Raw genomic sequence first — 27187 nt, 5'->3', positions numbered from 1 at the left:
TTCTCCCCCCTCCCACGGCCGCCCCTCGACACGAATCGCTGCTCGCCGTTTTTTACGGCGAACAGCGATTCTCCCCAGGCCGATGGGCCGAGTTCCCAGGCCTTTACGGCCGTTTTTACGGCAGCAAACACACCTGCTTGCTGCCGTCGTAACAACGGCTGCAACATGCCTGTTCTGGGCTTCCAGGGCCCCGATTGGCACGGCAGTACCACATTTGTCCAAACTGTCCCTTCCTGGCACACTTTAATAACCATTTTCCTTATTGCTAACGTGCTGTCTTATCTTCTCCACTCTCATTAGTTTTATTGCATCTTACCTCACCCCCACTATTTAGTTGAAAGCCCTCTCTAAAGTCCTAGTTCTACAAATCCCCAGAACACTTGGTCCCAACATGGTTGAGGTGAAGATGGTTTCCACAGGACAGCTCCCACTCTGCCCAATTTCGATGCCAGTGCCCGAGGAATCAAAACCCATTTCCCCCGTACCAATCTTTAAGCCGCAAATTTAATTTACTGTTTTTATTTACCATATGCCAATTTGCTCATTGCTCAGGTAATAATCCAGAGATGATTACCTTTGAGGTCCTGCTTTTTAATTCAGCCCCTAGTTTCTCATATTCTCTCAGCAGAACCTCCTTCATCCTACTTATGTCATTGGTATCAAAGTAGACCACGACCACTGGATCCTCCCCCTCCCAATATACATTCCTATCCAGAGCAGATGTTCTTACCACTGAGCAAGCAACACTGCCATCTGGAATCCCATTTGACTTCAGGCCAAAGTATATTACAATCCCGGACCAGACACCAACAGTAACTCGGATACTGGACAGAAGCCCCAATATTATATTTTAACTTTGTAAGACTGTGAGGAAAGGATATCTCGCTCCAGTAGTGATTTCACTCAAAAATAAGGATATATATTAAAACCAACTTTATTACAAACACAGTATTAAAATATCTTCACTATCACACAAACAAATACCCTACAATTTCCCCTTAAACAATGCTAATCAATACAAGGGTTTCCTCCGGTGCTCCGGTTTCCTCCCACAGTCCAAAGGTGTGCAGGTTAGGTGGATTGACCATGATAAATTGCCCGAGTGTCCAGGGATGTGCGAGTTAGGTGGGGTATGGGTTTGCAGGGATAGGGCAGGAGCTTGGTTCTCGTACTTTTTCAGAGGGTCGTGCAGACTCAATGGGCCAAATGAGCTCCTTCTGCACTGCGTTTTATGAATAGGTAAGGTAAAGTCTTACATTCGCCCCTTGTTTCTCCAGTTTCGCTGGCATTTTTTAGTATTTTGCTTCATTTTCTGAAGAGACTTAAGTTTTTTTTTAAATAATTTTTATTCAAACTTTTCACATATTATAAATAATAGAAAGGAAAAATAGAACCCCCCCCCCCCCCCCCCCCCCCCTTTACACAGATAATAAAACAACAAGAACAAAAGTGCATAAGCAAACAAATAAATGTTAACCAGTAAACCATAGTAAATCCCCAACCAAACACAAACGTACTCCTCCAATGCTGGACATGCCCAGAACATGTGGGTGTGGTTTGCTGGACTCCCCGAACACCTCACGCATCTGTCCTCACTCCCAAAAAGCCAGCTCAGTCTTGTCCCGGTCATGTGTGCCCTGTGCAGCACCTTAAATAGTATCAGGCTGAGCCTCGCGCAAGAGGAGGAAGAGTTTACCCTTCCTAGGGCATCCGCCCACGTACCCTCGTTGATCTCCTCCCCTAACTCCTCCTCCCACTTACCTTTTAGCTCCTCCGCCGAGGCCGCCTCCTCCTCCTGCATCACCTGATAAGTTTCCAAGATCCCACCCTCTCCAACCCACACCCCTGAAAGCACCCTGTCCAGGACCCTGCACGCTGACAGCAGCGGGAACTCCACCACCTGACGCCTAACGAACACCCTTACTTGCATATACCTGAAGGCATTCCCAGGGGGGAGCCCGAATTTCTCCTCCAGCTCCCCAAGATTCGCAAACTTCCCGTCAATGAGCATCTTTTGAACTCCACCATTTGCTCCAACAGTCTCGTTAAGTTGAGCTTATGCAGGGCCCCCCAGCTTCTCGCCACCTGAACCCGCAGGTATCTAAAACTCCTTTCTGCCCTTTTGAGCGGAAGCTCACCAATCCCCCTCTCCTGGTCTCCCGGATGACCACGAACAACTCGCTCTTCCCTAAGTTGAGCTTGTACCCGGAGAAATCCCCAAACTCCCTAAGGATCCTCATCACCTCCGGCATTCCCCCCACTGGGTCCGCCACGTATAGTAGCAGATCGTCCGCATATAATGAAACACGGTGTGTGTGTCCCCCGCACCAACCCCCTCCAGTTCCTAGACTCCCTCAAAGCCATGGACAGCGGCTCAATCGCCAGCGCAAAGAGCAGGGGGGATAGAGGGAAGCCCTGCCTCGTTCCTCGATATAGCCGGAAATATTCCGACCTCCTCCTGTTCGTGTCCACACTCGCCATCGGGGCCTCATACAACAGCCTCACCCAGTTAACAAACCCCTCCCCGAACTCAAACCTCCTTAACACCTCCCACAGGTACCCCCACTCCACCTGATTGAAAGCCTTCTCTGCTTCCATAGCCACCACTATCTCCGCCTCCCCCTCCACCGCCAGCATCATAATTACATTCAGGAGCCTAAGAACGTTGGTATTCAACTGCCTCCCTTTCACAAAACCTGTTTGATTCTCGTGTATAACCCCCGGGACACAGTCCTCGATCCTTATGGCCAATATCTTTGCTAGAAGTTTTGCATCCACATTAAGGAGCGAGATCGGCCTATACGACCCACACTGTAAGGGGTCCTTGTCCCGCTTCAGAATTAGGGAGATCAGTGCCGTAGACATCGTTGGGGGCAGGACCCCTTCCTCCCGTGCCTCGTTGAAAGTCCTTACCAACAGGGACCCAATAGGTCCACGTACTTCCTATAGAATTCCACCGGGAACCCATCTGGCCTCGGTGCCTTCCCCGCCTGCATACTCCCAAGTCCCTTGACCAGTTCCTCCAAGCCAACCGGCGCCCCCAGCCCCGCCACCTGCCCCTCCTCTACCTTTGGGAACCTCAGCCGGTCCAGAATCCGCCTCATCCCCCCCTCCTCCGATGGGGGCTCAGACCGATACAGTCACTCGTAGAAGTCCCTGAAAACCCCATTAGTAACCACCGCACTTCGCACCGTGCTCCCCCCTCTCTCCCTCAACCCCTGATCTCCCTCGCTGCCTCCCGCTTCCGAAGTTGGTGTGCCAGCATCCAGCTAGCCTTCTCTCCGTACTTGTACACCGCCCCTTGCGCCTTCCTCCACTGCACCTCCGCCTTCCTAGTGGTCAACAGGTCAAACTCGGCCTGGAGGCTACGCCGCTCCTTAAGTAATCCCTCCTCAGGGGCCTCTGAGTACCTCCTATCCACCCTAATCATCTCCCCCACTAACCTCTCCCTCTCTCTCCTCTCCTTCCCCTCTTTGTGGGCCCTGATGGAGATCAGCTCTCCCCTGACCACCGCCTTCAGCGCCTCCCAGACTACCCCTACCTGCACCTCCCCGTTATCATTGGCCTCCAGTTACCTCTCTATGCACCCTTGGACCCGCCCGCACACCTCCACGTCCGCCAACAACCCCACCTCCAAGCGCCACAGCGGGCACTGGTCCCTCTCCTCCCGCAGCTTGAGGTCCACCCAATGCGGGGCATGGTCATAGATGGCAATCGCCGAATACTCCGTGTCCTCCACCCTCGGAATCAGCGCCCTGCTCATTACAAAAAAGTCAATCCAAGAGTAGGCCTTATGAACATGGGAGAAGAATGAGAATTCCCTGGCCCCCGGCCTCGCAAACCTCCACGGATCCACTCCTCCCATCTGGTCCATAAACCCCTCAGCACCTTGGCCGCCGCCGACCTCCTTCCCGTCCTAGACCTAGAGCGATCCAATGCCGGATCCAGGATCATGTTGAAGTCCCCCCCCCATTATCAAGCCCCCTGTCTCCAAGTCCGGGATCCGGCCCAACATGCGCCGCATGAACCCCGCATCATCCCAATTCGGGGCGTATACATTTACCAAAACCACCTGCAGCCCCTGCAGCTTACCTCTCACCATCCATACCTAACTCCATTGTCTGCCACGATGCTCAACGCCTCAAACGACACCCGCTTCCCCACCAAAATCGCCCCCCCCCCCCCCGATGTTTTGCATCCAGCCCCGAATGGAACACCTGCCCTACCCACCCCTTTCTCAGCCTTACCTGATCTGCGACCCGCAGATGCGTTTCCTGGAGCATGACCACATCTGCCTTCATGCCTTTCAGTGCGCGAACACATGGGCCCGTTTGACCGGCCCGTTCAGGCCTCTTACGTTCCAGGTTATCAGCCGGATCAGGCCCACCCCCCGCTGAGTAGCCATAACCCTTTCTAGGCCAGCCACGTGCCCGCGCCCCCCCGCACTTCCCGTTCCCTCCAGCGGGCTGACCCCCGCCCCGACCTCCTCTACAGACTCCAGCTCCCCCTTGGCCATTTCAGCAGCAACCCGGTCCCCCCCCCCCCCCCCCCCCCCCCAGCTAGGTCTCCCCCGAGCTGCATTGCTCCCCCCATTGCACTCCCGTGAGTCAGCCGACTCGTGCTGACCCCGGCCACTCCCGCCAGTCCGTCGACCCCTCCCAGTGTGGGAATCTCCCCTCCGGGTGCTCCGGTTTCCTCCCACAGTCCAAAGATGTGCAGGTTGGGTGGATTGGCCATGATAAATTGCCCTTAATGTCCAAAAGTCTATGATAATCTATGATTAACCTGGGACAAAAGTTCGGCGCAACATCGTGGGCCGAAGGGCCTGTTCTGTGCTGTATTTCTCTATGTTCCCTATGTTCTCCCCCCTTCTGTCAATCAATGGACTCTCCACCCCTCCCCAACCCCACCCCCTTCCACTCTCAGGGCGGGAAAAAGCCCGCGCTTTCCAGCACGGCCCCTCCCCTTTCCACCCTTAGCGCGGGAAAAAAGCCCGCGCTTTCCACCCACCCGACCCAGCCCCCTCAGGCAAAGCTCCCTTTCCAGGCCCAGTCCCAATTCCCCCCGACTCGGGCCTCCCCCCCGCAGGGCCCCATCCCCATTTCCAACTATCGACGCCCACAGGCTTATACCTGCATCCCCCTACAAACCCCCCCGACAGACAGAGAAAAAACATTGCCCCACCTAACTACAAAAATCCCCCCAAAACACAACACAACAGTCCCACCGATCCCCCTCAGCGACCCCTCGTCCCCGGCCCTCAATCCGAGTCCAGCTTTTCGGCCTGAATAAAGGTCCACGCCTCCTCCGGCGTCTCGAAATAATGGTGACGGTCCTTGTAGGTGACCCACAGTCGTGCCGGCTGCAACATGTCGAACTTCACCCCTCTCCGGTGCAGCACCGCCTTAGCCCAATTGTATCCGTCCCGCTTCTTAGCCACCTCCACGCTCCAGTCCTGATAAATCCAGGCCTCTGCATTCTCCCACCTGCTGTTCCGCTCTTTCTTGGCCCACCTTAACACACATTCTCTGTCCGCGAACCGGTGGAACCCCACCGGCACCGTCCACGGCGGCTCGCCGGGCTTGGGCCTCCTCGCCAGCACTCAATGAGCCCCCTCCAGCTCCAGGGGCCCCTGGAAGGCCCCCATGCCCATCAGCGTGTTCAGCATAGTGACCAGATAGGCATCCACATCCGATCCTTCCAGCCCCTTCCGGAGACCCAGAATCCGCAGATTCTTTCTTCTTGACCGGTTCTCCATGTACTCGAGCTTCGCCTGCCATTTCTTATGGAACGCCTCATGCGCCTCCACCTTCACCGCTAGGCCCAAAATCTCGACCTCATTCTCCGAGACCTCCCGGATCGCCGCCCCTTGGGCCTTCTGGGTCTCAAGCGGCCTGTCAATTGACACCTTCATCGGCTCCAGCAGCTCTGCCTTCAGCTCCGTGAAGCAACGTTGGAGAAACTCCTGCTGCTCCTGTGACCACAGCTCCCACGCTGCCTGGTCTCCACCCGCCGCCATCTTGGTCTTCCTCCCTCGCACCTTTCTCTGCTCCAATTCCACTTTTTTCACCACTCCACTCCTGGTCCAATCCATACAGTGCCGGGGGAATATTGCTGTCCCCTTCCCACACAGGGAATCGTCGAAAAAGTACCGTTGGGGGCCCTAAAAAGAGCCCAAAAGTTCATTTCTAGCAGGAGCTGCCTAACGTGCGACTTAGCTCCGCATAGCCGCAACTGGAAGTCCTGAAGAGACTAAGTTAATGGTTGGGATTTTCTGGTCCTTCCTGCCAGCAGGATCTTCTCGTCCTACCGAAAGAGACCTCTCCCATTGCTGGGTTTGCTGCAGCGTGTCCAAAAGCAACGCAGATGGCCATTGACTTCAGCAGGATTATGCTGGGGGTGGGGGGAGACTGGAAAATCTTGACCAATGTTTCTCTCCACAGTTCCTGCCTGACTTGTTGAGTTCTTCTAGCACTCTTTTTCTTCTTTCAGATTTCCAGTAGCCACAATAGTTTGCATTTGTATTCGCATTCATAGCCAGTTAAAAGATTTGATTCATGATCTGACCTGAGTTATGCTTCAGAAGAAAGAAGTAACTTTCACAATTTGATCTCCATGAGCCTTTTTCTGTGCCTTTTAGTGACCTTTTAGAGAAAAGCATTAATGATGATTGGGACTGGTACTATTTCATCTTATTGACAGCAGCAGTGCATGGCAAGAATGATCTACAAAGCAGAGGAAGGAAATGAGTTACAAATCTAAGGATGCATGACATTTGCTGGAAACAATATCCTCATTTTTTTAAAAACTACTCAACATCGTTGTTTCCCAAGCATTTTAGATTTACAGTAATTTCTGAAAATCTCTAAAAATCCTACATCTATTTCTATCATTGTTGTTTCTCAACAGGTAATTCTTGAAATTACAACATACAACTTCCAAAAATCTGAAAAATGTACAGATGCCTACCTAGAAATTTCTGATGCCTCTGTCGCACCTCCCATCAGTAGAGGCATATTCTGTGGAACAATACCAATACCTGTGATTGAGGGCAACGCCCTTTTGATAGAATTCAGTCATCCTGGGTCAAAGAAACAGCCTGGACTCAGAGTTGACTATAAATGTATTGCCGGTCCAACTGAAAGAAAAGGTAAGATAATTAATCAGCATACCAATATCAACGTTTCATGGCCCTTTTCCATGAAAATTACCAGTAAAATATTGCTGTTCTGAATGTCATAGGGTGGACTGAAATCTCAACAATAGTTAGCTTATCGGACTGAAGTAGTTTTCAGTATAAGTATATTTATCATGCATTTATCATTTTCTGGGCTTTGACTTTGGCCTAGAAATTTACTTGCTACAGATGCTACACTACACAGATTGCCAAGGCTCCAAGATGAAGAAAAAAGTACGCAGATGAGAATCTGCATTCATACAGGTTTCTATTTTGGACTGTTTACTGATCACCTGTTGCATGCTGACCTCACTAAACATAATATACAATTAAGTGGCAAAAAGGCTTCCTCGCCAGCAGCATTCAAAGAGATCATGGGTGGGATTCTCCCATAGCCGGGGGGCGCGGGGGGTCCCGGCGGGACGGAGTGGCGAGAACCACTCCAGCGTCGGGCCGTCCCAAAGGTGCGGAATCCTTCGAACCTTTAGGGGCGAGGCCGGCGCCGGAGTGGTTTGCGCCCCACCGACCGGCGTGGAAGGCCTTTGGCGCCGTGCCAGCCGGGGTTGAAGGGACTCCGCCGGCCGGCGGGGGTCCACGCATGCACGGGAGCATCAGCGGCTGCTTTGCGTAGGTTGGCGCATAGGAGAAGAGTGCCCCCATGGCATAGGCCGGCCCGCGGATCGGTGGGCCCCGATCGCGGGCCAAGCCACCGTGGGGGCACCCTCCGGGGCCAGATCGCCCTGCCCCCACAGGACCCCGGAGCCCACTCGCGCGGCGGGACCTGCATAGAACGAGCGGGACTTCTGGCCATCGCTGGTCGGAGAATCACCTGGGGGGCTGCTGCCAGCAGCCGCCGACCGGCGTGGCGCGATTCCCACCCCCGCCGAATCTCCGGCGCTGGAGAATTCGGAGGCTGATGGGGGTGGGATTCAAGCCCCTCCCGGCGATTCTCTGACCCAACAGGGTCGGAGAATCCCGCCCACTATTTCTCATCACTGTTTGACTTCAGGGTGTTTCTGCTTAATTCTAGCACTCTTCATGCTGTCTGCACCCACAGACGTTTTGTTGACTGTGTGTAGCTGATGTTTGCCCCACAAATATTCTGGCAGCAAATATGAATGGTCTGGTATCTTTGGATATAGAACACAATTGGAATCGGCAAATGAGCCACCAAAGAGCAGGAGAAGCAGCCAGAATAGGGAAGAGGAGGAGGAGGTCAGTCAACTGGAAGTTAACCCTAACCCCAACCTAACTTGACTGAAGTCCTTTGTTTAATGAATCATTGTTTCACCTCAGAACCTGTCAGTGAGCTCCATCACCCATTCCAGCCTCAATTACAACTGGAAATCAGGTCAAGTGTAGCCACCGAAGTTGGCCATTCCCTAAATACAAAATGGAGGAACGCAAAGCATACAGGATAAAATGGACAATGTTTGCAGCCCCAGCAGGCTGCACCAAGCAGGTGTGGATTCTGTCTGCTAAGAAAGCAGACAGCACCGAAATGAACATTCTGCATACTAATGAGGCAATCTCCGGGATAATTAGCATGTTAATGGAACGATTCCAGAGACAATGGACACAAATGGGGAAGTAACTGCAACATTGTAAAGGATACCAGACACCCAGGCACCAGCAGGGTTCGAAAACAAAGAGCCTGAAAGCCCGCCCAGTAGCTAAGGAACAGCCTCAGTATTGGGGGGATTCAAACGTATCGATTGGGAAGAGACCCAATCGATTCTAAGCAGGTAAGGGAGTCCGCCCAAAGGGACTCGGATCCCTGGGACCTATAAAAGACAGGTCCCACACATGGTTCATTCTTCTTGTCCAGCCCTCCTCTCTCCTTGACCAGCCCTCCCTTGTGGACCAGCACCTCGACCAGCTTTTGCCAAGAAGACCTTGAAGGAGAGAGAGAGAGGTTTGGGGACAGCAGCCGCCAGCAAGTAAGTGTCTCACAACGATCGCTACCAGAGATAGACACTCCTGACCCCTTTTAACCTATACCAACCTGAAGTCTGCAGACCAGAGCAGAGCAAGAGGCCTTGTTCCCTGATCCGGCAGTTCCTTCGAGATAAGTATTAGTTTATTTAGCGGTAGGAATAGTTTAATCCTTTTAGCGTGTGCATGGGTAGTTATTATAATTGTATTATAATAACTCAGTTGTTTGAACTTACTAATTGGTGTATGGTTTTATTGCTTTGAACTTCACCTTGAACTTGTGGCGGTATCTTAACGATACGTGGCGACTCCCGAGCTAAGTAAAGAAACAGAGCCAAATTGAGTGTTAAGCACACTCACCCAGAACGAGCAACACATGGATAATTCACTTTTCTAGTATAGTTGATTCCATCATGAGATAAGCATTCAGAGATAAATCAGTCTTGTAGATGATGGAGAAAAAGGTCCAGTAGAAACACTTTCGATGGGGCCAGGTATTTAGTGTGGCAGTGCCCCTTTCCTGTGTTACTGCTAGGCAGCTGGAAAAATGGCAGACTGAGACTTCTTCGTACAATAATGAAATATTGCTGGTTCCACTATCGCAGCATGTGCATGATTCGTGCATGTGAGCTGGCCATTTCATCACACGGTCCCATTGAATGCAATATAGTGTGGGTAAATGTGAGGTTATCCACTTTGGTGACAAAAACAGGAAGGCAGATTACTTTCTGAATGGTGGCAGTTTAGGAAAAGGGGAATTGTGAGGAGATCTGGGTGTCATGGTGGAACAGTCGCAGAAGGTTGGCATGCAGGTACAGCAGGAATGAGGAAAGCTAATGGTATGCTGGCCTTCATAGCGAGAGGATTTGAGTATAGGAATAGGGATATCTTGCTGCAGCTATACAGGACCTTGGTGAAGCCTTGAGTATTGTGTGCAGTTTTGGTCTCCCAGTTTGAGGAAGGACATTCTTGCTATTGAGGGTGTCCAGCGAAGGATCACCAGACTAATTTCTGGGATGGCAGGACTGACATATAAAGAAAGATTGGATTGAATGGGCTTGTACTCAGTAGAGTTTGGAAGAATGACAGAGGATCTCATGGAATCATATAAAATCCTGATGGGACTGGACAGGCTAGATGCAGGAAGAATATTCCCGATGTTGGGACATCCAGAATTAGGGTTCACAGCCTAAGAATAAGTGGTCAGCAATTCAGGACTGAGATAAGGAAGAACTTCTTCTCTCAGGGAGGTGTGAAGTTGTGGAGTTCTCTCCCACAGAAAGCTGTTGGGACCAGTTTGTTGGATATATTCAAGGGGGAGCTGGATGGCGGCCTTTGCGGCAAAAGGAATTGAGGGGTATGGAGAGAAAGCGGGAGTGGGAGACTGACTTTCCATGATCAGCCATGATCATACTGAATGGTGGTGCAGGCTCGAAGGGCTGAATGGTCTACTCCTGCACCTATTTTCTATGTTTCTATGAATCCCCTGGGGGTGGGGGTGGTGTGAGGTGGAAGGGGGGAGGAGATGGGGGTGGACACTGGGGTGGTGAGCACTGGCTGAAATACGGTCCCTGAGCCAAGCCCACCCACAACACCCACCCATTTGACTCCCGCGCCCCCCAGCCTGCCCAGGCCAACCCCACATCCTTCTGACAGCACTGAGGCTGGTTGTAACGTTGTGCACAGGTATTTAATATGAAAACATATATACAGATTCGTGCCCAAGGCCCATATCGCTAAACTGTATCCTGCACCCATGCCAACTTAACTGGTGTCTACTTTTCTGGCCCGACTGGCCCTAACGCCACATCTAGGTGAATCCCAGGCAGTACAGCAGCAGCAATGGAGGTGGCCTGCTGTGACTCCCGTCCTGTGACCTGCGTCCCCTTTGACGGCTGTCTTCTGGGGCGACTGGGCCTGCTGCTGCTCGGGTGTCCCAAGAGGGTGCAAGTGGAACTGAGTCTCCCCCATCACCTGGCAGTGCCAGTCCTGGAGGCCCACTGCCATTTTGACTAGGATCTGCATTCTTGTGACTATGAAGCACAGGAACTGGACAACCTCCGTTTGAGACTGCGCCACATCATGCTGTGACTGTGCCACCACCTTTTGGGTCTGTGCCACATCAGCTAGTGACTGCGCCAACTCCCTCTGGGATTGGGCCACTTCCCGCTTTGTCTGTGTCATGTCGGCCAGTGCCTGGGCAATGTCGCCGACGCTCTCATCCATTGCCCGCTATGACTGGGCCACGCTCAGGAGTGCCGCTGCAAAGTCCAGACGATTCTGGCACATGGCTGCCTGTGAGAGAGCAGTCTTGCTCTGGGCCTTGACCACCACCTGCACGGAGTACCCCAGACCTTGGACATGGTGAGCCATGGCCAAAACTCTCGCTCCCTCAGATGTCACCTGTGCAGTGTTAGCCTTGTGGGCATGCATGCCCGTAACCACCACCTGCTCTGGCACGCAGTTGGACACCTCCACCTAAACTTGCAGGTGCTGGATGCTCGCCCACAGCCCTTCATACAGTCCCTGGCTCTGCGACTGCATCTGCATGATGTATTTGATTTGATTTATTGTCACATGTACTGAAGTAGAACATTGAACATAGAACATACAGTGCAGAAGGAGGCCATTTGGCCCATCGAGTCTGCACCGACCCACTTAAGCCCTATCCCCGTAACCCAATAACCCCTCCTAACCTTTTTTGGTCACTAAGGGCAATTTATCATGGCCAATCCACCTAACCTGCACGTCTTTGGACTGTGGGAGGAAACCGAAGCACTCGGAGGAAACTCACGCAGACATGGGGAGAACGTGCTGCCTCCGCACCGGCGCATGCCCATGGTTGTCGTCTCCGCACCGACACGTGCACGTGGTTTCTGTCTCCGCGCCAGCGCCAAGCAACATGGCTGAGACCTACAGCGGGCCCGCGCAGAAGGAGGTAGGCCCCCTCCAGATCGCGGGCCTCCCCCGTGGAGGACCCCCCGGAGTCAGATCCTCGCCCCCCCCCCCCCCCCCCACCACCACCAGGACATCCACCACGGGCGTGGGTCTGAGCTCCTCCACGGGTGATACCAGGTTGGAACCACACCGGCGGAACTCGGCAAGTGTTCAGCTGGTCGCCCGCAGAGAATCGTCGCAGGGGCCTCTTTCAACGGCATCCGACTGGTCACGTTGAAAGATCCTGGCGTCGGAGCGACGTGCGGGAATTTCCGTCCCCAGCGATTCTCCGACCCGGCGTGGGTTCGAGAATCCCGCCCAGTGTTCTTCCAGGGAACAGATCAATCCGAGGGGGAGTCGTTGAGGAGTCTTGTAGCTGTGGGGAAGATGCTGTTCCTGTGTCTGGATGTGCGGGTCTTCAGATTTCTGTACCTTCTGCCTGATGAAAGGGTCTGGATGAAGGCAATGCCTGGGTGAAAGTGGTCTCTGATAATGCTGTCTGCCTTCCTGAGGCAGTGGGAGGTGTATACAGAATCAATGTGGGGTGGCGAGTTTGTGTGCTGTGTTTGGCTGAGTTCACCACACTCTGCAGTTTCTTGCGATCTTGGACCGAGCAGTTGCCATGGCAAGCTGTGATGCAGCCAGATAGGATGCTCTCTATCGCACATCTGTAGAAGTTTGTGAGAGTCGATGCATACATGCAAAATTCCTTTAGCCTCCGTAGGTAGTAAAGACGTTGTTGAATTTTCTTGACTGCATCAACGTGAGTGGACCAGGACAGACTGTTGGTGATGGGGACCCCCAGGAACTTAAAGCTATCGACCATCTCCACTTCGGAGCCATTGATGCAGACGGGGTTGTGTGTCGTGCTAATCTTCCTGAAGTTGATGATCAGTTCATTGGTCTGATTCGTCGTTGTTTGAGATATGGCCCACCACAGTCATATCAACCGCAAACGTATAGATTGTGACACAGCTATGTGTATATAGGGAGTACAGTAGAGGATTGAGCACACATCCTTGCGGGGACCGTCTGTTCAATCTGGTTGGCAACTAGTCCACCTACCCCCCGACCATCCGCCCCTTCGGGTGCTCCTCCTCGACCTGATGTACCGGAGAATTTGTGTGGTGAGCACCAGATAGTGTCCCAGGAACCTCTTCACTAAAGTGCCCAACTGAGGTGAGTGTCTCTGGAATGGTGGAGGGTATTGGAGACAGCTGTGATGGGAAGTCAGTGTCATCATCGGACTCGGGCTCGGGGCTGTCCTGGGTCTCGGGTATATGGCTCCCCTCCGTGTCGGTATGATCCTCGTTGCTACTCGGCACCCGGGGGTGGGGAGGGGGACACAACAGAAGGACTCGCCCCATCACCAGCATGTCCTGCAATACAAATTAGAATTAGGATTAGACCGCTGGGGAGTGGGGTGGTGGGGGTCTTCAGAGCTGGGTGGTATGGGTGTAGTGTGAGGGTGGGGTGGAATTGACGGTGGTATGGGAATGACGATGCTGTGGGGTGAGGGTAGTAGTGGATGAGGGTGGTGGTGGATGAGGGTGGTGTGTGGGCGAAGGTTGTGTTGGGGGGAGGGATGGTGACAACACACAGGACACGGGTAACCACAACTCAGCAGGAACTCACTTCCTCGCATAAGGCCGTTCTCCATCCCGCCGACTACCCTTTCCTCAAGCCCGCCGACCATGTCCTTGGCCCACTGCACTGCCACGGTGGGGACCGCGGGTCGCCTTATCCTGGGGGGTGGGGGAGAGTGGGAAACAGAAAACGCACAGTCTCAGACAGTCCGACGTATGCAGCCCAGGGACTGGGTAACTGGTGGCTGCAGTGGCCAGGGCACCCGTCATGGTGGCATATATGGGTGCCTCTGCCAGCAGCACCCAGGACCGTCGAACGGCAGCGGCTGGCAGCCATCTTCCCGGCCGGTGTACAGGCGCTCGCCTTTCCTTCACAGCGTCCAGGACGGTCCAGGCGTCTGTGAATCTCAGGACCGCTCTCCTTGCTGCCAGCTTGTTGGCTGGGGTGATGGATGTGGGAGTGAAGTGTGTATATGCAGCTGCAGCTTGTCAGCCTCCTGAGTGTCAATCATGAATCACGCACCCTTTCTCATTGGAATCGATTGTGTTCCACATGGTGTCGATGCTAGCCCCTTAACGGTCGCTGAATCGGTCCAGGTGAGGTGCCAATTTTGCTCTCTTGGAACTCCATGAATCCTGCCCCAGCGTCAACACTTAGGACTGGATTCTCCGGCCCAGGATCCGTCTGGTCTTACGACCAGGAGTCGGCGCTACCCCGCACCGATCCTCCATCCAGTGGGGGGGGGGGGGGGGGGGGGGGTGGGGGGGGGGGGGGGGGTCGGGGGGGGGAGCAGCTGCGCAGTGTAAAGCTCCCGGCTTTACCTGCAGATACGGCTGGAGAATGGCCGGTGCGCCGTGCAACATGGCGCCGGCTGCGCGCGGACCTGACCTGCCAAAAGCTGACGCCGTCGGGCACTCACCCATCGGGGGCCGAGCATTGCCTCAGGTGACATTCTGACATTCTGAGGCCGTCCATACGGTGTGCAGCGTACACGGGGAGCTTTTGCGGGGCGGAACATCACAGAAACGGTGCCGTCCCTGATTCCGGCGTAAACAGGGATTCTCCGGCCGATCGGCAAACACAATTTCAGAGTCGGGGATCGGAGAATCCAGTCCTTCGTCTCAGAAGTCGAGAATACCGCCGCCTGGTTCTGAGACTGCATTTCTCCTATCGATGGGACCGGCCTCACTAAAAGCCCGAAACCCGTCTGGTCGGCAGCTAGTCCCTGGGGTTGGGCCACTCTCCAACCATCCGCCCCTTGGACGTTACCTCCTCCACCTGATGTACTGGAGCATATGAGTAGTGTGCGCCAGATCGTGTCCCAGGATCCTCTTCGCTAACATGCCCAATTGAGGTGAGTGTCTCCGGGTGGTGGAGGTTTTTGGAGACAACTGTGATAGGATGTCAGTGTCATCCCCAGACAGGTGCTCCGGGGTGTCTCGGGCTGCGATTTGAGGGTTCTCGGTGCTGTTGCTGCCAGCCCATTAACAGTTCATGACTTGCTCCAGGATTTTGTTGTCGTAGAAGTCCATCGATTCAGTCCCAGTGTCAACACTTAATCCCGCCTTATGTATAAATAAAAATAAGTATCTGAAGACATGATCAATGTACTCATCTCACTGGTTAATGCTGCTGCTACACTTACTCTGCCTGGTCTGGGCAAAGAGTCACAGTATGTTCAGCTTGCCTCTTTTGTTTGTTCCTCACTTCAGGAGAACTACGATCAGAAATCGCCACTTGCTTTCTGCTTTTTGGTGGGCACTTGATCAACTATTGCTGCTACCACAATGCATTATCTGTGCTTGGATCCATACAAAATCAGTTTTTGAGGCAACATGAATATTATACTAGATGCATTATATAGAAGTGCTGGGTTCCAATAACTGGCAAACAAAGAAACAAAGGCATCGTCTGAGCAGCTTGTACTCCGCCAGCTGTCTGTGGAGAACTCCCATGCCTCAGTCACATGAGTCATAACATGACCACTCAGTCTACATCTTCCCTTGGGATGATTTTTGGACGACATTAGCTGTCAGTGAGAATGGTGCCGTGGACGCAAAATAAGGTGAGAATCGGGAAATGCAATTCTCATTGGCGAGATTGCGTTTTTTGATTTTCCAGGCCTCTTGCCAGTGGCATAAGGAGAATCCCGCCATGGAAGATTGGGAAGCACATTTAAATACACAAGCATCTTATTAATGAGCCCTTCCGCCTGGACTTCTCCACTCACTGAATATTCATATGGCACCAGCGCAATTTATAACAAATCCATAAAAGTGAGAACCTGGCAATCTCACCTCTGAAGAGAATATCGGAGGTGGGCACTCAGGTGGCCATTAACCTCTAGGGCGCAAATGGGGTACCGGGGACTCAATTAAGTGCAACTGGGGGTTGCGAGGGTTGCTTGCAGGCCTTAGCTCCTCTTCATTGCTGCGTGTCTTTAGGTTTAAATGGGTCTGGTCGCAGGTTTGCAGGTAGTGCTTCTCATGTCCTCCTTGCTGGGTTTGTGGCGATATCACTGCTGAGCGATTGCCTTTCCAGAGTGGCAGCTAGAAAGTGGGTGGGGAAAGGTGAATCCACAGGGTGGGAAAAGGTGAATCCACAGGGTCAACACAGGACGTGACTGAGGTCCCTGAGTGGAGTCCTGTGAAATGCAAGGCTGCATGGGCAGAGTCAGGTACTCTGGCAAGGGGTGGATTTCAGCCTCATGATGGCCGAACACCCTCACACAGAGAGGAGGATGAGTACAGTGAGAATTAACTCCCACACTCAGGCAGCACAATGAAGCCAGAGGGCATGAGCTGTCTGGAAGTTCAAGGCCCCTGGTTATAGAGGCCAGGCTGTCAGGGATTTCAGTATGGGTGGCTGGCTGTTCAAATTATTCAAATCATTTAATCTGCAGCCCTTGTGAGCTGGGGGAATGAGGGTTGCCTCTCAGGATGAAGTCGACGTGCTAATTTCAGTCTTCACATGCATTAGGTGTTCCTCACCTGGCCCAAGGGGAAGCCAGTTGCCTAAATAGATGCCTGACCCTTCCTTGATGAAACAATTGTGCCAATTTAGTTGGCACGGCAATGTTTGACCGTGCCACTGATTGCTGACCAATTTTTAACCCTTATTCACATTTTAGTTTAACGTTTGCCTCATTTTTCATTTTTGTTTAAGGCAGTTTCCCTTTAAGGGACTTTCCGTTTAATTTGTCCCTCAGTTCATTTGATTTTGTTTAATTGGTTATTCATGTTTAACAAAATAGTTTGAATCCTAGCCCCACAGGCCTTGATGAGCTTTGTTGTCATCCGGCAGTGGAGGTCGACAATGGAGGTCCTCCCCCTTGACATCAGAGACCTGGGGTGGAGGGTGTTGCACGCAGCAGTGTCATCTGACCTTAGGTTGTATCAGTTCACGCACTCCCGAAGTGTCTGCCTTTTTTGCAGTCTTCTGACTGGACCACGTCTAAATAGATTGCTCCCTTTTCAGTTATTTAAAAAACTTTTTGTTGCAGTTTTGTTTGTACTTCAACCCCATGCTCCTGATCTATGGGCACCTGGTGCGGAGAGGGGTGGGAAGGAGGAGGACCTCCTCATGAACCTGCTCCTGGGCCTGGCCAAACTTGCCATCAATGTCTAAGCAGCGGGCGATTGAGGAGGTTGTCCATCCAACCGTCTACCCCTCAATCGCTGCTACATTCATGGTCGGGTGTCCATGGAGAAAGATCTTGCAGTGTCTATTGGCACCCTTGAGACCTTCCGTTCCCATTGGGCACAACAGAGGTTGTGTGCCTTATGGACCCCGTTGATCGCATTTTAGTTTCATGTTCTAAATCTCATTTGGGATTCTCTTTTTATTTAAGGTAGTTTCCTTTTAAGGGACTGTCACTTTAATGTGTCCCTCAGTTCATTTGATTTAACCTACGTGGTTATTTATGGTGATCAAAATAGTTGGAATCCTAGCTCTAAAGACCTTGATGTGCCTTGTTGCCGTCCAGCGGCGGAGGTATCCACTGGAAGTCCTGCCACAGAGGAGTCGTCTCCCTGAAGATCAGGGACCTGGGGTGGACGCAGCAGTCCCATACCACCTTAAATTGCATTGGTTCACAGAATCCAAAGATGCTTGCCCTTTTTGCCGCCTTGTGGAGTCTGTGGACCATGTTTATATAAGTTGTTTTAGACTGTACCCCCTTTTCAGTTTCTCAAAAAACCTTTTGTTGCAGTTTAGTTTGCACTTTAGCCCTATGCTCCTGACCTACAGGCACCTGGTGCGGAGAGAGTGGGGAAGGAGGAGGACCTCCTCCTGAGACTGTCCAATTAGACCGTCTGCCCCTCCACTACGGCTACCTTTGTTGCTACGTGTCCCTGGAGAGGCAGTGTATGTGCCACTGACACTCTCAAGGTCTTCTGTAGCTATTGGGCATCACAGGGACCGGGGTGCTTTATTGACCCCTTCAATCACATTTTAATTTTATATTTTAGGTTTTTACTTGTGATTCATTGTTTGTTTAAGGCAGTTTTACTTTAAGGGATGTCCTTTTAATTTGTCCCTCAATTTATTTGACCAAAACAGTGAAATCCCACCGGCCTTGATGCACCTTGTTGCCATTTGGCAGCAGAAATCCCCAGCAGAGGTCTCGCTACGGAGGAGTCCTCCCCAACCTTAACGTAAATGATTCTCCATTTTGCAAGATTTGCCAGAACCCGCATTTCGCATCCAGGATGCTGAAAACCTTAACAATAATCTTTATTGTCACAAATAGGCTTACATTAACACTGTAATGAAGTGAAAATCTCCTGGTTCCCACATTCCAGTGCCTGTTCGGGTACACAGAGGGAGAATTCAGAATGTCCAATTCACCTAACAAGCACATCTTTCTGGACATGTTGGAGGAAACAGTAGCACCCAGAGGAAACATTGGCATGTTTGCTATCATCTATTCCGCTGTTTTCATAGCGTGATGAGGTCTGAGCAGCGTCTTGTTTAAGTGGATTGTGTCGATGCAAATCCTGATTGTGCCATTCTTCTTTACTGCAGCCACCATTGCTGAAAACCATTCAGTGGCTCGTCTAAGGGAGTTATGACAACCAGTGTCAGCAGCTGATCAGCTCACTGACTACTTTCTGCTTCATTACTATTGGTACTCTTCCCGGAGCATAAACTGTCAGTCAAACCGAGGAGAACTCCTGCGCTCCTGTCACGTAACAATTTAAGTAGCCACGTTATCATGTGAAATATTACTGGTAGCATACCAATGGCATCACATTGCTCGGGGTGGACGGGCACGGAGTACCATTGCTGCAGTCGGCAAGGCAGCCATGCAGCTGCATACACCGCGAACAGCCCACTTCGAACCTGGTGCCATGGGTTGTATAGGTATCCCCCCAGGGCGCCCCCCCTCTGGCCACATACGAACCATCAGCTGTATGGACACGCTCCAGTGCAACCAGTGCCATCGTTTTGGCTGGGATAAGTGTGTAGGTGTAATGAGTATGTGCCGGCTTCAACTTGTCAGCCTCCCAAGTGTCCTTTCATGGACTCGGCACAGTTTTTCATTGGAATCGATCGTGTTCCATGCAGCACCGGTGCTCGCCCCTCAATGGTAGCAGAATTCTTCCAGCTGAGACGACGGTTTTTCTGTTGTAAAAGTTCATGGATTCTCCATTGGCGTCACCACTTAGGGCGGGATTCTCTGTTGTCCGATGCCGATATCGTAATCGGTAATCGGGGCGAGAGAAACCCTTCCAACCCCAAATCGGGAACACGCCGGTTTGACGCTGGTTTTCTAGTCTTCACCCCCTCTGAAATGGCTTGATGGCATTGCGCGCCGAACAACATTAGAATGGCGCTGGCATGTCATCGGAAGGCCCTCCACAGATGCTGCGCCCCTGATGGGCTGAGTTCCCGATCACGTGGTTGGCATGTGGTCTGAGTGGTCGGGACCCCGGCATGGCGGCCGCAGACTGTGCCCAGTGCCGCCACAGTCAGCCGGAGCTGTGCTGCTGGCCAGGGGGGTTCTGCGAAGACTGGTGGGGGGTGACCAGGGGTTGTCCTGTGGGGCCGTATTTGGCAGGTAGGGTCTGCATACCACCGGCGCCATGTCGTACTGTGCGACCGCTGCAGGTCGTCAACGTAGGCATGCGCATGCGCGGCCACTGACCTGGCCATTCTCCAACTGTTTTTGGCGCGGGAGCCAGGAGTTTTACCTGGTACCGCTGCTAGCCCCGTCAGCGATCATGGGATTAGTGTGAGCTCGGTGCCGATTTTGGCATCGTAAAACGCCACAGTTCCCACACTGACGTCGGCACTTAGCCACAAAATCGGAGAATCCAACACTTAGTCATAGAAATGAGGAATCTCGCCCATTAAATTTGATGGTGCGCTGTGTGCAGTGGAGATTGGCCACATCTTCAGTGTGGGTGGTTGTCTGCTATCGGCCACGAGGTCCACATGGATATTGGGGTTCTGTGCTGCATATGTGTGTAGTTACCGTAGCATGTGGCTGAGCAATACTTTGCACCAGTGTCAATTTTTACCTTGCGTTGCTACAAGTTACGTTCAGGGTGGTGAAGACTTCACCTTTTTCTGTGATTGTGTTAACACTAATAATTAAATGTTCTTGGAGGCTTAGAGGTGAGATTGCTCTGGTTAAGCTCCAGTTTGTTTACCTTGCTGATGCTCCTAACCGTGGAGGATTGATCGGCTGCATTGTGGCCGATGGCAAGGGAAGGCTGCTGTGGTTTCAATCTGCAGTATTTTGTTCAATTTTTCCACTTTACTAATTTATTGCACTGTTTACCATATGGCAAGTATGGGGCAGGATTCTCCGATCCTGGGGCTAAGTGTTGACGCCGTTGTTAACGACGGAGCGTTTTATGACGGTGTCATCTGGCCCCTAGGATCAGCGATCCTGTGCCGCACAGGGGGCCAGCACGGCACTGGAGCGCCTCATGCCGCTGCAGCTGCCGATACGGGCGTCAGCACAGCCGGCGCGAGTTCGCGCATGCGCGTGGGTTGCCTTCTCCGCGCCAGCCCCAACGCAACATGGCGGAGAGCTACAGGGTCCGGCGCGGAGGAATATAGGCCCCCACCAGGATAAGCCCGCCTGCCGATCGGTAGGACCCGATCGCAGGCCAGGCCACCGTGGAGGCACCCACCGGAGCCAGGCCCCCCCTGCCCCCCCCCGCAGCATGAACGCCGTGGTCCCGCCGGGTAGGACCACACGGGAAAGGCGCCAGCGGGACTCGGCTTAACTCGGCGGGCTCTTGGCCCATCGCACGGAGAATTGGCGGACCGGCATCGGAACGGCGTTGCGTGATTCGCGCCCCTCCCGGCGATTCTCCAACCCAGCGTGGGGTCGGAGAATCCCGCCCATGATGTTCTGAGGGTGATAGCCACTGCAGTTGGGGCACAGCTTGCCCTTTACAGCAAAAACTTCTGTTCCTGCCTAAACTCCTTGCTGCTTTTTTCAAACTGCTCATTTAGCATGTCGATGCTAATGGCCGTAGTGTTAAATCTTTCCCTTCCAGCAACTGCTTGTTGACAAAATCACTCTGGACACCCAGACAATTCAATCCCTTACTAAATCATCACTAAGACACCAAATGCACATCTCTTTTGCTAAGGTTTTCAAGGTTGCCATATAGGGGTGTATTAATTCATCTGATCTTTGGTTTGCAGAGTTAAGCACGTGCCTGTCGAGTAATATATTCTTCATTGGAAGGCAAATGTTTTTAAACATTCTTAGAATTATTTAATAATAATAACCTTTATTATTGTCATAAGTAGGTTTACATTAACACTGCAATGAAGTTACTATGAAAATACCCTAGTCACCACACTCTGCCGCCAGTTCAGGTACACTGAAGGAGAATTCAGAATATGCAATTCACTTAACAAGCAGGTCTTTCGGGGCTTGTGGGAGGAAACCAGAGCACCGGGAGGAAAACCCACGCAGACACGGGGAGAACGTGCAGACTCCGCACAGACAGTGACCCAAGCTGGGAATCGAACCCAGGTCCCTGTCTCTGTGAAGCAATAGTGCTAACCACTGCTACCATGCCGTCTTCTTTCTCCTCCTCCATTTGAAGAAAAAATGATTCAAACTTCTTGTCGGCCTCAGAGCCCATTAGGTTTAGCAAACTGAAAGTTTGTACCTTTTTAATTTGTCAGATAATGTGCTATCGTAGTAGAAATGCCACTCCTTTTCAAACTTTACCCAGCTGTCTGTAATGGGTCGATTTGGCCAAGTTCTTGTGTCACACTGCCAACTCTTGATACCATGTAGAAGTGGTGGGTTCCAATAACTGGTGGCCAAGGGCTTAATCTCACTAGTCTGAGCAGCTCTACATGCTTCTACTCTTCCCGCGCTTGAGGGAGAACTCCCGCGCTCCCGTCACGTGACCCCTTAGGTAGCCGCGTCATCGTGTGACTACTTGGTCTACACTTTATTTAGGAATTTCTTACAGATGCGACCATTGATTCACACGAGACAGAGAGTTGAAGTGAACAGTGGTTTAATCAGCTAGAACTGTGCCAGCCTGCGACTGCACTGTACTGAGAGCCGCCTACAGGCTACAGATCTATATACCCTCCTCCGTGGGGCGGAGCCATAGGCGGAGCCCACAAGGCATCAACATAATACAATACAATGTAATGTAATACAATGGTAAATGGTAGCAGTAATACATTCACCACATTCACACCCTGTTAACAATTGAAGTCCAACGGGGGTGAAGTGGGCTCACAGATTGAGTCTGTCCGGCGCCTTGATCGCTCGCTGCGATCGCCTGAGCTCTGGCTTCGCTGCGGGCACGGGTGTTGAACTCGTCGCTGTGGGCACGGGTGTTCAACTTGTCGCTGCGGGCACGAGTGTTGAGCTCGTTGACTCCGGGAGCATGTCTTCTGGAGCTTCATCCCTGTAGGTCGGCAATGGGAGATGGGGGTTGTAGGCCATGTAGGGGCGGTGTTCGGTGTAGTGGTGGGGGGGGGGGGGTTGGTGATGGTTGCAGGGGAACCAGCGGGTGCCAGGTCCTGGAGGGTGACTGTATCTTGTCGGCCATCGTGGTGCGCCACGTAGGCATACTGGGGGTTGGCGTGAAGCAGCTGGACCCTCTCGTCTAGGGGCTCGGACTTATGGCTCCTCACATGCTTTTGGAGGAGGACAGGCCCCGGCGGCGTCAGCCAGGATGGAAGCGAGGCCCTGGAGGTGGATTTCCTGGGGAAAACAAATAGGCAGTCATGAGGGGTCTCGTTTGTGGCTGTGCAAAGGCGTGACCTAATGGAGTGGAGCGCGTCGGGGAGGACCTCCTGCCAGCGGGAAACTGGGAGACTCCTAGACCGTAGGGCCAGAAGGACGGCCTTTCATACCGTTGCGTTCTCCCTCTCCACCTGTCCGTTTCCCCAGGGTTGTAGCTGGTAGTCCTGCTCGAAGCAATGCCCTTACTGAGCAGGTACTGATGCAGCTCGTCACTCATAAAAGAGGAGCCCCGGTCACTGTGGATGTAAGTGGGGAAACCGAACAATGTGACGATACTATGCAGGACCTTAATGACAGTGGCCGCGGTCATGTCGGGGCATGGTATGGCAAAGGGGAAACGAGAATACTCGTCAACGACGTTAAGAAAATACGTGTTGCGGTCAGTGGAGGGGAGTGGCCCTTTGAAGTCGATGCTGAGGCGCTCAAAGGACCGGGATACCTTCACCAGGTGGGCCTTGTCTGGTTGATAGAAGTGCGGCTTACACTCCGCGCAGACTTGGCAGTCCCTTGTCATGGCCCTGACCTCCTCGGTGGAGTAGGACTGGTTGTGGGCCTTGATGAAGTGGAGAAGCCAGGTGGCCCCCGGGTGACCAAGGTCATTGTGGATGGCCCGGAGTCGGTCATCTTGCGCGCTGGTGCATGTGCCTCAGGACAGGGCATCTGGGGGCTCGTTGACCATCCCGGGACGATACATAATATCATAATTATAGGTGGAGAGTTCGATACTCCATCTCGAGATTTTATCATTCTTGATCTTGCTCCGCTGTGTCTTGTTGAACATAAAGGATACCGACCGTTGGTCGGTGACGAGGGTGAAGCTCTTACCAGCCAGGTAGTGCCTCCAATTCCGCACGGCTTCCACAATGGCTTCAGCCTCTTTTTCGACTGAGGCGTGTTGAATCTCGGAGGCGTTGAGGGTACGGGAAAAAAGGCTACGGGCCTACCTGCCTGGTTAAGGGTAGCGGCCAGGGCGACATCTGACGCATTGCTCTACACCTGGAAGGGGATGGACTCGTCCACCGTGTGCATCGCGGCCTTAGTAATGTCTGCCTTGATGCGGCTGAAAGCCAGGCGGGCCTCAGTCGACAGGGGAAAGGTGGTGGCTTTAATAAGTGGGCGGGCTTTGTCCGTATAGTTGGGGACCCACTGGGCATAATATGAAAAGAACCCGAGGCATCTTTTCAGGGCCTTGGGCCAGTGGGGGAGGGGGAGTTGCAGGAGGGGGCACATGCAGTCGGGGACGGGCCCTAGGGCTCCGTTTTCCACGACATAGCCGAGGATGGCTAGTCGGGTTGTGCGGCAAATGCATTTCTCCTTGTTGTCGGTGAGATTGAGGTCTTGGGCGGTTTGGAGAAACTTCTGAAAGTTGGCGTTGTCGTCCTGCTGATCATGGCCGCAGATGGTGATGTTGTCTAAGTACGGAAATGTGGCCCGCAGCCCGTACTGGTCCACCATTCGGTCCATTGTTCCCTTGGAAGACCGGGACACCGTTGGTGACGCCGAAGGGGACCCTGAGGAAGTGGAAGAGGCGGGCAGTCTGCCTCAAAGGCCGTGTAGTGGCGATCTTCTGGACGGATTGGAAGCTGGTGGTAGGCGGACTTCCGATCTACCGTGGAGAACACCCGGGAGTGTGCAGTCTGATTCACCATGTCCGCTATCCGGGGAAGGGGGTACGCATCGTGTTGGGTGTACCGGTTAGGTTTGGCTCTAGTCTACAACCATTCGGCGCCATTTGCACGGGCGCATTTGATGCGGGCGCGGCCGTGGGACGCTGGAATCGGCAGGACCGCCATTCTCCGACCCATGTGGGCCAAGCAGCCGCGCGGAAAAACAGAGTCCCAACTGGCGCATTTCACCCCTGTTCGCTGCCGGCGGGAACTCTGCGCGAAGGGTCAGAGGGTGGCCTGTGGGGCGGGGAAAACGCTCCTTCACCGGGTGGGGGGCCTCCGATGGGTTCTAGCCCGCGATCGGGGCCCACCGATCGGCCTACTTTGTTGCGCGGCCGGCCCCTGAACCCCCAAGCCATGTTGCATCGGGGCCGGTGCGCTGAAGAAGTCCCCCGTGCATGCGCGCATTGGCGCATTGCCCATTGTGATGCCGGGTAAAGGGAGGCTGGAGCAGTGTGAACGCTTCAGCGCCATGTTGGCCCCTTGTGGGGGCCAGAATCGATCGTCCCCACACCCATTTCGCGCCGTTGTGAAACGCGACGGCGTTCACGACGGCGCAAACACTTAGTCTCCATTTCGGAGAATCGCCCCCTTATGTGTTCCTCCAAGGTATCTGATTTTGCCTCTTGACACATCTGATTTCCCTCCACAAGATCTCTAATGGCATTCCCACTTCTTCCCACCCCCAAATCCTATGATCCACTACCTGGTTTCTAATCTTCACTCTGGGCTCCAGTATCTCTCCCACTGATCCAGCCTCTGGTCTTACCCCTGGCCTTTAACATCCCTTATTTTGATCCCATACCTTCCTCCACTATCAGTCTTCAATCTTTCTTCTGGCCTCTATCTCTATTTGCCTCAGACACCAAACTTCTCTTGGCTTCCAATCTTTTCACCTCCAATTTCTGCTCTAAAGATCACTCTCTATCTTCAATCACTCTCTGCTTGCAATCTGTTGCTGAAGATCCACCCGACACACACCAAGCCTCTCTAAATCTGATTGCAGCTCAGAAATAGAGATGAAACAAATCCTCAGCAGGATCCACAAAAAAAGTTCTTCTGTTTCCAAATCTCAGAACAACACCCCCCCTCACCTCCCCCACTTCTACCCACCCCACCATCTCAATATCTAAGTTAATATTTAGCCTGTGTCACATTCACAAGAAATGTGGGACAAGAAAACTTGATATTTAAAAATAATTTGAGAAAAGTCTTACTTAGTTTGGGCAGTTCACATAGCAGAACTTTCTCAACAATCCCCAAATCTTGTTTTCTGTTTTTCAGGTGAAGGTTCTATTCAGTGGAGTCAATACAACGCTCTTACGTTGGTATTGTCCATGTTGCTAATTTCTTCATGGATGATGTAAATGTTGAAGAACATTCAGGAGCTATTTTAATTGTTATTTTTTTCACATTCATCTCTGCACTTAGGGTGCAAAATATTTAATCAGATGGTTGTTCTGGTAGTTGTGTTAAATGTTTTAAATTGGTTTCCTACCTTTATGCAAACATTAATAAATGAGTGGATTAGCATTTAATATTTTAGTGCCCATATTTTAAAGCAAGTATTATATTTAAGTGAAAGCATAGAACTTGCAGAGTAGAAGGATACTGTAATTAAATAAGGACAACAATGTTTTTCAGGTAAATGGCAGAAATGTCTATCAAATAGGTACACATATTACACAAATCCAAGTTTGAAAAATACATTTCATACTGAGGTATGCTGCCAGATCTGATTATTTGTTCCTTATTTAAAATGTTATAGTTTTCATATATTGCAGGAATCAATCTTAAAGAAGGAAAATATTTTCTGTGTCAGCACCTTGTTTAAACTGTAATGGGCTCCATGTCGGCATATAAAAGCCAAATAAGACAATCACAAACTTGGTTCCATTGTATTTTCCTTAAACTGTTTGTTTTCTTGATTTATAAATTTATTCAGTAACTTTTGTTATTTTGAAGATTAAATATGATTGCAAAATGACTGCTTTGTTCATGACAGTCAGGTACGCTGTTCTTATTTATATAAATAAACATCTTAATAGATTATTGTTGAACTTCTATGTTAATAAAATTGCTGTGAATGTTAACCTCTCTTGCCTCATATTTTGTTACTTGAAACATTTGTCAGACGTTAATCACTGAAACACAGTTTATCCGTTTTTCTGCATCTTCATTCAGAGGGATAACTATTTTCTGGGTCACTGACAGCACTAATCTTTTCCCGGTCTGCTCATTCCTTTGTTATGGAAACCGGCCTCTTCTGACAATGCAATATTTCCTGGTTACATTTTCATTGCACTTATAGTACGTTGTACAAATGTGCTGAGAGTACAGCAATGTTGGGTACTTAAATGGGCAAATACATGGCAGATAATTTAGAACATAGAAGTCTGAAATGATACATTTTAGCAGGAAGAATAGAAAAAAAAGCAATATGAATGTGTGTTTAGATAGATAGATAGATAGAGAAATACAGCACAGAACAGGGCCCTTCGGCCCACGACGTTGTGCCGAACATTTGTCCTAGGTTAATCATAGATCATAGAATTTTGGACACTAAGGGCAATTTATCATGACCAATCCACCCAACTTGCACATCTTTGGACTGTGGGAGGAAACCGGAGCACCCGG

At 51.7% G+C, this 27187-nt stretch overlaps 1 protein-coding gene across 2 annotated transcripts in view; it reads left to right on the top strand.

Moving 5' to 3' along the window:
- The window catches only part of LOC119971590 (embryonic protein UVS.2-like), a 174071-nt gene extending 147428 nt beyond the window's left edge, over positions 1–26643 (top strand). For both annotated transcript variants that reach the window (XM_038807362.1, XM_038807361.1), the window contains exons 13-14: positions 6910–7150; positions 25835–26643. In XM_038807362.1, the coding sequence (XP_038663290.1) occupies positions 6910–7150; positions 25835–25917 (324 nt within the window). In that variant the 3' untranslated portion in view covers positions 25918–26643. The remainder of the gene's footprint in view (positions 1–6909; positions 7151–25834) is intronic.
- Positions 26644–27187: the final 544 nt, after the last annotated feature.

Source organism: Scyliorhinus canicula, chromosome 9 (assembly GCF_902713615.1).
Source record: "Scyliorhinus canicula chromosome 9, sScyCan1.1, whole genome shotgun sequence".
NCBI lineage: Eukaryota > Metazoa > Chordata > Chondrichthyes > Carcharhiniformes > Scyliorhinidae > Scyliorhinus > Scyliorhinus canicula.
This window is presented reverse-complemented; position numbering and strand designations above follow the sequence as displayed.